The following is an 8,093-nucleotide window of genomic DNA, read 5'->3' as shown; positions in this document are numbered from 1 at the left end:
TATATGATGTCTGGAAAATGTGCATTATGATTGGAGATTGTGTGAAAAAGTTTACACAATTAGTGCATAATTATTAAACTAATAAAAATAAAGAAATGAAATAAAAAAAAGAAATAAAAGAGATATTAGGAAATAATTTTAACACAAATAAATACATAAATAATAAGTTTTAATTAAAATTCCTAAAACGAAAAAGATAAAAAAAATGATTATATATGCAAAATTTACCCTCATGAGAAATTAATAAAGTTAAAAAATTTATACACTGATTTTATAAAATATAATCATTTTTAAAATTTAATTTTACTTAGACATAAACTTTTTTTTTGGTACAGCTCATAAAGAAAAAAGAAAACGGGCGAGATAAATATTTAACGGAAAAAGACATAACGCGCGTAAAAGCCGCGAACAATTGGAGAATCCGCCCAGACACCTCCATAGCTGACAGACAGCACTTTGGATTCGAACAAGAAAGAGAGAGAGAGAGAGAAAAAAAACATAGAGAGAGAAAGTGATTAAAATATTCAGAAAAATTTCGAAAACTTTGAGGATTAATTCATCGTTTAGAAAAAGGGAACATGGAGATTCTCGTCTTCCAATGATCCCTTCTGGTGTCACAGCTTCTTCATAATCATCTATCTCAATTGCTGTCTGTCATCCCAACAACAACAACGTTAAACATCTCTCTCTCTCTCTCTCTGTGTCTCTCTCTCTTTCATCTTCTGTTTAGACTGCACAAGGAGGGTGATTGGATTGAAGGAACCCCAGAAGGAGATTTCGGATTTTTAAGAGGATTCGGGTTCTGAGGGTCGAAATTTGAATTGGGTTTTTTCTATGGGGTTTGTTAAGGTGAGAGGCCAGTTTTGGTGAGATAAGAGGTGGTGCTGCCATGATTGGGAATAGAAATCCGCATATGGGGCCTTCTCAATCTGGCAGTGTCGCCCACAATATCAAACCAAGGAGGCTCTATCAAGTTTGGAGGGGAAGCAACGTGAGTTTTATTTTGGTTTACAATTGGTTTGGATTGCATGTTATTCACAATTCAATCTCAGCTTGAAATTTTTATGACTTGTTTGTCATCATTTTGATTGTGTTGTATTGGAAATTGTGATTTTTTTTACCTTTCTTTTCTGCCAATATGATTTTTCTTGTTGTGGAATCTAGCCTCTTGTTGTCAGGGTAAGGATGTTGTTGATTTCATTGCATAATTGGTGAATTCATGTGTATGTATTTCATGCTTGCTTGCGGTGGTAGGTGCTAAATTGGGTTTTCCCGTAAATTACAAACATAAATGCTTGCAAATATGAGGTTAATTTGCATGATTTTGGTTTCCTTTCCTCTATGCCCGTTATGTGAATGTAAATCCATGATGTTTTGATGTTTGTTGTTAAGCTATTGAGGTACCAGTGCCACTTCAACTGGAACACTTTTCTCTTGGTCAGATTTTCATTTCAATAGATAGATTTTCCATGGCTGTGTATATTTTAAGCTTGTATGTATCTACCATCCGATTATTTTTACTTGTTGTATTGGTTTGCAAATGAGCAATGTTTAATTGTTTCTTATTAAGGTATGTTTAGATGTCTAGAAGCAATGAAAAGTATGCTATACGTTACTAATTCAGAATTTTTTCTTTGTTTAATTTTTGGCCTTATTTCAGAAATTTCTCTGTGGCGGGAGGTTGGTTTTTGGTCCGGATGTAGGTTCCCTGTTTCTTACAACTTTCCTGATTGCTGCACCTGCAATTGCATTTTGTGTAAAGTTATATCTTAAAATCAAGAATGGGAAGGCTAGTGATGAAGCTCATTGGTATCCTGTATTGATTGTGGGTTCAGTTCTCACCGTTTTGGTAATTACCCTTGAAAGCTTGTCCTCAGAGATTTTACAGAATCTAGTCTGCAGCCCATGCATTGTTTCTATCATTTTCCCTCTATGTTAGTGTTTTCCCCCCTCTGATTTCTTGTGCTTGGTCTTTTCTGTTACAAAAATTGAAAGTCAAATTTTCAATATGCATGTTAAAGTATTACCATTCATGTGTCCTTTATCCAACAACTTAAGCTTTTGGGATAATTGGTTCTTGACAATACATAATTACATACATGGGGTTATCTAATGCTGTCAGTAAGAGATATAATATCGAATATTCAAAAAGAAATTTGATTTTGCAAACTTTACATATCCACTTTATTTTCTGAACTGCTATTTCATTTGAGTAATGTGCATTGGCTTTATGATTTATTAGGAAATAAATTAGTATGTTTCTAACTGTTTATATTTGGCAAAATATCTAGCTTTTACCGGGATTTGAATACTTAGGTCAAAGATGAAAGACAAACTTTCATATAAACTTCTATTAGGTAGAGACCATAGAATGTTTATATCTATAACATGCCTTCTTATATAAGAGTCCTTTTCCAATGCAGCATGGGTTAATATAGTACAACTAGTACAAGCTCACACCAATAACACTCCTATCATGATAACTCTCCTAAAATAATTAGAATTCTAATATTCTAACACTTTCGATCAAGCTCACTGTAAACATAATGACATTTCAGTTTCATGATCATGATTGATTGATCCTTGATCTTTTTTAATTTTATTATTTCCGTATATCTTATGATGAGAGCTTCTTTCTTATTTTGAAAGTTAAAACTGATATGTCAGACAACTCATGTGCAGGATTTAATATTCCTCCTATTGACTTCTGGTAGAGATCCTGGAATTGTCCCAAGAAATTCAAAACCTCCTGAATTAGATGAGGCATTTGATATGCCTACCCCTTCCATGGAGTGGATTAGTGGTACAACCCCTCATCTGAAACTACCTCGAACTAAAGATGTAATTGTTAATGGTCACACGGTAAAAGTAAAGTTCTGTGATACATGCTTGCTGTATCGCCCTCCTCGGACTTCTCATTGTTCTATATGCAACAACTGTGTCCAGAGATTTGATCATCACTGTCCCTGGGTCGGCCAGTGCATTGGAATAGTAAGTCCACTTTTCCACAAAAAATGAAATTTAGAAACATGCAGTGACTCAGTATTCCATGTTTTGGTACCAAGAAAAAATTATTTTATGCTACTTGGAAAAGGCTTTTTATACAATCTTAGCTTAGTGTTTACAATCTTCTATACCGTTGGGTTAGGTTTACCATGGATCATTTTGTTTTAGATTTTTTAGTTGGTAGGGGCTCTGATGATGACCTGTAGATAGTGAGGTCTTGCTGCATGTAATTCCCTCATTTAAAGAGATGATAGGAGAGAGCAGAGTTCCTAGTTTAAATGCCTTATTCTTAGATATTTCTTTATCTTTGCTTGATTGGTTAGAAATAGCAATATGATTTGTATGTTTTTAATGGTGTCCAAATCTTCTTCATTTCATTTCTTTTAAGAACTAACAGTTGTCTGACGTGCTTATATGATTGCAGCGAAACTATCGGTACTTCTTCATGTTTATTTCAACATCAACCATTTTGTGCATTTATGTCTTTGTGTTCTCTTGGATCAGTCTTGCCCAGAATAAAGTTTTGAAGACAATAGCACATGACTATGTAGCAGATATTCTCATAATATACTGCTTCATTGCTATCTGGTTCGTTGGTGGCCTCACAGCTTTCCATTTCTATCTCCTTTGTACAAACCAGGTGAATATTTTGCTTCTCAAAATGTGAAAAAGTTCTTAATCATTTCTGACTCAGGGTTATCTCAAGCACATTCAGGCATAGATTTTAACGAGCGATTAACTATTCTTTGGCAACCCTCATTCAGTGAAGCTCAGACCTATGCTTCTATGTTTACAAAAGCTTTGAGAATTACAATAATTAACGCTATGAACATAATTTAACAGCATTTAGTGAAGGAAACTATAAATTGATGCTGGTACACTGGTCTTGGTACTATAAATCAGAATTATTTTGGATATGGTAATAGAAGAGGATGAGCTATGTGTGATAATCAAAATGACAAAATATTTTATTTTTTCATTATAAAAGAGGAAGGAAAATGGAGAAAAGGTGAGTGCGGCAGAACTCTTAAAACTTGTAGCTGAGATTGAGATATTAGATTTTTCAAGTTCATCTTTACTTTTCTCCTTTAATGGCGAAGGAATTTTTTTGGGCCTTGTGCTAGCTATGAATAAATGAAATGCCATTGATGACGTTGAGATGTCTAGTTCAAATCAACTCCTAACTGATCAAGTCATATTAAAACCTTTGCCACTTAAACAAATAGTGTTATCAAATTAAGTATCATGTTCGTTTAGTTTTTCTGATGAACATTTGAAAAACACTTCTAACTTTGGAAGAGAAAGCAATCTCCAAGATGTTAATTCCTAGAAACTTGGTTGATTTCCTTTTTCCCCTTTTCAGATTAGATAGGTGATTAATTTTGGCCTCCAAAATTTTGATCTTAACCAAGAATGTGACTGCGTACTTTTTTTTTTTTTCTGTGGTATAAAGAATTCAGGCTTGTGCTTCTCCTCATTCTTTTATGCTTTCATCATGTTGAGTTTGGCCATGTTTGTATAGCTCCATTTTCTCGGAATTATATTATAAGTTTGATTTGCAGGTTACTAAAATTCTTTTACTTGTACTTTCATGTCTGCTGACTAGAGTTGATTCTAATAAGAAGCTTATTGCAGCACTTGTTTTCATATCTTTATGTTCAGAGACATGTCAATATGGCCATTATCTTCATATATTTAGATACTAGATTGTTGTTTATTACTTCAAGCTTACTTACAGTTTTGTTTTTTAACTTTTGTTGTCATGCAGACAACTTACGAGAATTTCAGATACCAATATGATAAGAAGGGCAACCCATTCAACAGGGGATCATTTGGAAATATTAGAGAAACACTTTGTTCCAGGCTTCCAATTTCAAGAAATAATTTTCGATCATTTGTGGTGGAGGATGAACATGTGACGGTTGGGTCTCTGACACCAAATATTATGGAAGGAATCTTGACCCCCAAGGAGAAAATTGATATTGAAATGGGATCTATGCGTGCAGAAGATGGTGGTTTTCCAATTCCTGAACTTCTGCGAAAATTTGATTTTGATAATTTTGACGATGACATGAGGTTCACGGATGAGGAGGGACAACCTTCGTTTGATCCGTTCTACAGTGTTGATGAAGACATTAAAGACTCAACCCGAACATCTGTTGCTACAGTTCTAAATTTCCATAGCATCACAACTGAAGATGGATTGGAAGAGTCCATGCATAGTTCCCATGGTGGTGTGGAATTCAGAGAATTTTCCCAAAGGCCTGTTATTGTTGATGTAAGAAATGCAACAAAAGAAACAGATGACAGAAACTAGTCCTGTTAAGCCACAAATGCCAGCTTTTGCTTTTTAACGCACAGAGGTTCTCTTCTTACTCTTCATCCCTTTTTGGTAAATTTTGGGTATTGGCTGTCTGGAATTTTCATACCTATAAAACCATGCTCTGGCTTAAGCCTGGATTTGTCCAAGGATGAATTGATGCTTGAGTTTGATCATTGGTAGAACTTCTTTCCACGGCTCCTCTTATTTGAGACATGAAATCCGATGCTTGAAGTAGGAATTGCTTTGATTTTATCATACATAATGGGCTGAGTTGAGCAGATCATATTGAAAGTATTTTCCTTTCCTTTCTTTCCGAATCATTTTTTCTCTAATGTTTTTATCAGCCTCAGCTATTGAAATTGTTTATTATGACTTAAATATTAAGGCTGCATATAGAAGAGCTTATTTGAGTTGATCTTATAGCATAAGCAGCTATGCAAGTTTTTGGCTAAGCATATGAAAATAAATTATGACTGGCCTATAAGCTGTTTTGAGCTTATGTTCATAAGCTGCTTAGATTAGCTTATGAATAAATATTTATGCCCACCTATAAGTTACTCTTGAACTTATTTTAATAAACTTCTCAAGTTAGCTTATGAATAAGCGCTTATGTGAAAAACACTTATTACCATAGCCCTTAATTAAGTTATTTACACAAACAATAAGTAACATGGCTCTACATATTATACTCAAAATATGATTAAAATGCCTCAATGCTGAATATGCATGATGTACTACTGCAAAAGAATTAAAAAAAGAAAAATGATGTATTCATTTTTTCTTGGGTTGGTTTTTCTTTCAGGTTTCCGTGGATAGTTTTCTTCCACAGTTGCTGCAATTAGTGGATTGAAAGAATTTCTGAGATGCAGGATTCATGCAAGTTCATTGGTGCTGAAATGGGGGAGAGTGAACTTCTCTCTCATTTAGTGTAAAAGTGTGCTAAGTGTGTTGTTGTAAGCTGTAAATGCCACTTGCATTCAAAATAATGCAGAAAGATTGTCTGGCTAAGTTTTATGATAGGTGGTGCTGTGTTAGTTGTGCCTATCTCTTCCACTCAGTCCTTTGCTAAGATCTAGATGGATGATTTTTTCATTTATTATTAGAAATTTAGAGTTTCTGTAAGTAGTACATTGATTTCTCTTTGTAAGAAGTGTATAATTTCCTCTCCTTAGGTCCTCGCTATAGAAGTTTGCAATCTCTAAGGAACAAAGTTAAAATGGCATGTCACCTTAAAAAAATTTGTTTAGGGAAAGAACCACTCAACATTAAGTTAAGCTGGATTAGAAATGGTACCCTTTTTCAGAATACTTATTTTCCAGCCTGCTTGCCATGTTCTAATTGGACAATGGTAAAAACTGGACATATGGAAGTGTAACTAAGTTTTGTGACTTTTGTCCTTAAAAAATGGGAAACTGGTGGAAAATAAAAGTTTACACTACTACTTGTATAATGTATCATTTTTCTAAATATTTTGTCTTACTCTTTTTGATACACAAATTTAATTACATATTATCTAACCATTGTGCAAATGAAAAGGGACTCATTGTCTCAAATATTGTCTAAATTATTTTGACATTAAACAAAAGATTTTAGAATGTTTTTTATGTTGGAAAGCTTATACTGGAAGGGGGGAATTTTGTGGCCTGACTTTTTAAAAACTGTTATTGTTAGCTTTTTGCCCCCAGTGCTGCGAGTCCTGTTGCTTTTGCACCCTGAGAAAAAAATCTTCAAAAATATCACATGCAGCATACTTGACACTAGTGTTAATACTAAAATTAAATGCCTTGAGAACAACACTTTGTTATTTGAATATATTTCTATTTACATGCCTTATATTTCGACCTGCTTGGCCATTGGATGCATGCTTCAGATATACCAAAGTGGCTTTGGTCGAAATTAATGGTTCAAGTTTGTTATCTCAAATTGGAAGACCAAGTCAAATTGGTAATTGATCAAATTGACAGCACATACTTTGCGGTTACTAAATGATGCTTGGAGTGGGTTTTTCAAATTGTCAAACGGTTATCAAGTGAAACTGGCAGCAGCATAGCATAGCATCATGGAGCAGTTACTACATATTAGGGAGAGTTGTTGCAGGAAGTTATTATTTTGTAATCATGCCAAATCAATGGCTGTAGATTGTGTAGTTATTTCTAGTTCATTTGTAACCGTAGGATCTAGTAGTAGTTTTATTCCAAGTTCTATAAGTAGCAAATCTAATTGTAAAATTACTCAGACTCACACAATTACTCAAAACTCTCCATGGATGCCTCCAAGTCTCATGTGACATATGGCTACAAAGAGACTATGAGTGTGCTGTGATTCTCACCTTTAATTTTCAATGCAATTTCATTTCCTTTGCCATTTTGATTTCCTTTTACTTTCTGTTATCCTTTTTTCCTTTCAATCTTTACCTATCTATTCTTTTTTCCCTTTTGTTCATACCGTTCTTCACAAAAAACTCGACCTTGACATTTAAAACGTCTTCACTAAAGAACCCAGAGAGGACTCCGAATCCGGTCCTTAAATTGCTTTTGGATTCTGTTTGTTTACCATAAATCGGTGTAAACAAATTGGCACGCCCAGTGGGACCATTTTAGTGAAAACTAAGTTTTAAAGTGTCATTTGTATCTTCCACATATTGGTTTTGAGAATTTTTCAAGACCAAATTATCCAAGACCACTGTGACTTCATTTTTTGTTTGTGTACTTCAGCGTGATTTTCATATAAATCAATCTTGACGTACAGACATAATCAAGTGGAA

At 34.1% G+C, this 8,093-nt stretch overlaps 1 protein-coding gene across 2 annotated transcripts; it reads left to right on the top strand.

Annotated features, from left to right (window-relative positions):
- The first annotated feature begins 413 nt into the window (after positions 1-413).
- On the top strand, positions 414-6,496 carry LOC130730004 (probable protein S-acyltransferase 4). Of its 2 annotated transcripts, none has more exons than XR_009016193.1 (6): positions 414-991; positions 1,661-1,849; positions 2,683-2,991; positions 3,431-3,646; positions 4,775-5,620; positions 6,132-6,496. XR_009016193.1 is itself a non-coding variant. In XM_057581874.1 (6 exons), exons 1-5 carry the CDS (start codon positions 890-892, stop codon positions 5,321-5,323), a joined length of 1,365 nt encoding a protein of 454 aa, XP_057437857.1. In that variant the 5' UTR covers positions 414-889; the 3' UTR covers positions 5,324-5,369; positions 6,132-6,496. The 2 variants fall into 2 exon arrangements, 1 of the variants encoding a protein (XP_057437857.1); XM_057581874.1 differs by having other exon boundaries at positions 4,775-5,369.
- Positions 6,497-8,093: the final 1,597 nt, after the last annotated feature.

The sequence above is a fragment of the Lotus japonicus genome, chromosome 1, assembly GCF_012489685.1.
Source record: "Lotus japonicus ecotype B-129 chromosome 1, LjGifu_v1.2".
NCBI lineage: Eukaryota > Viridiplantae > Streptophyta > Magnoliopsida > Fabales > Fabaceae > Lotus > Lotus japonicus.
The sequence above is the reverse complement of the archived record's forward strand: the minus strand, read 5'-3'. Positions and strand labels throughout refer to the sequence as shown.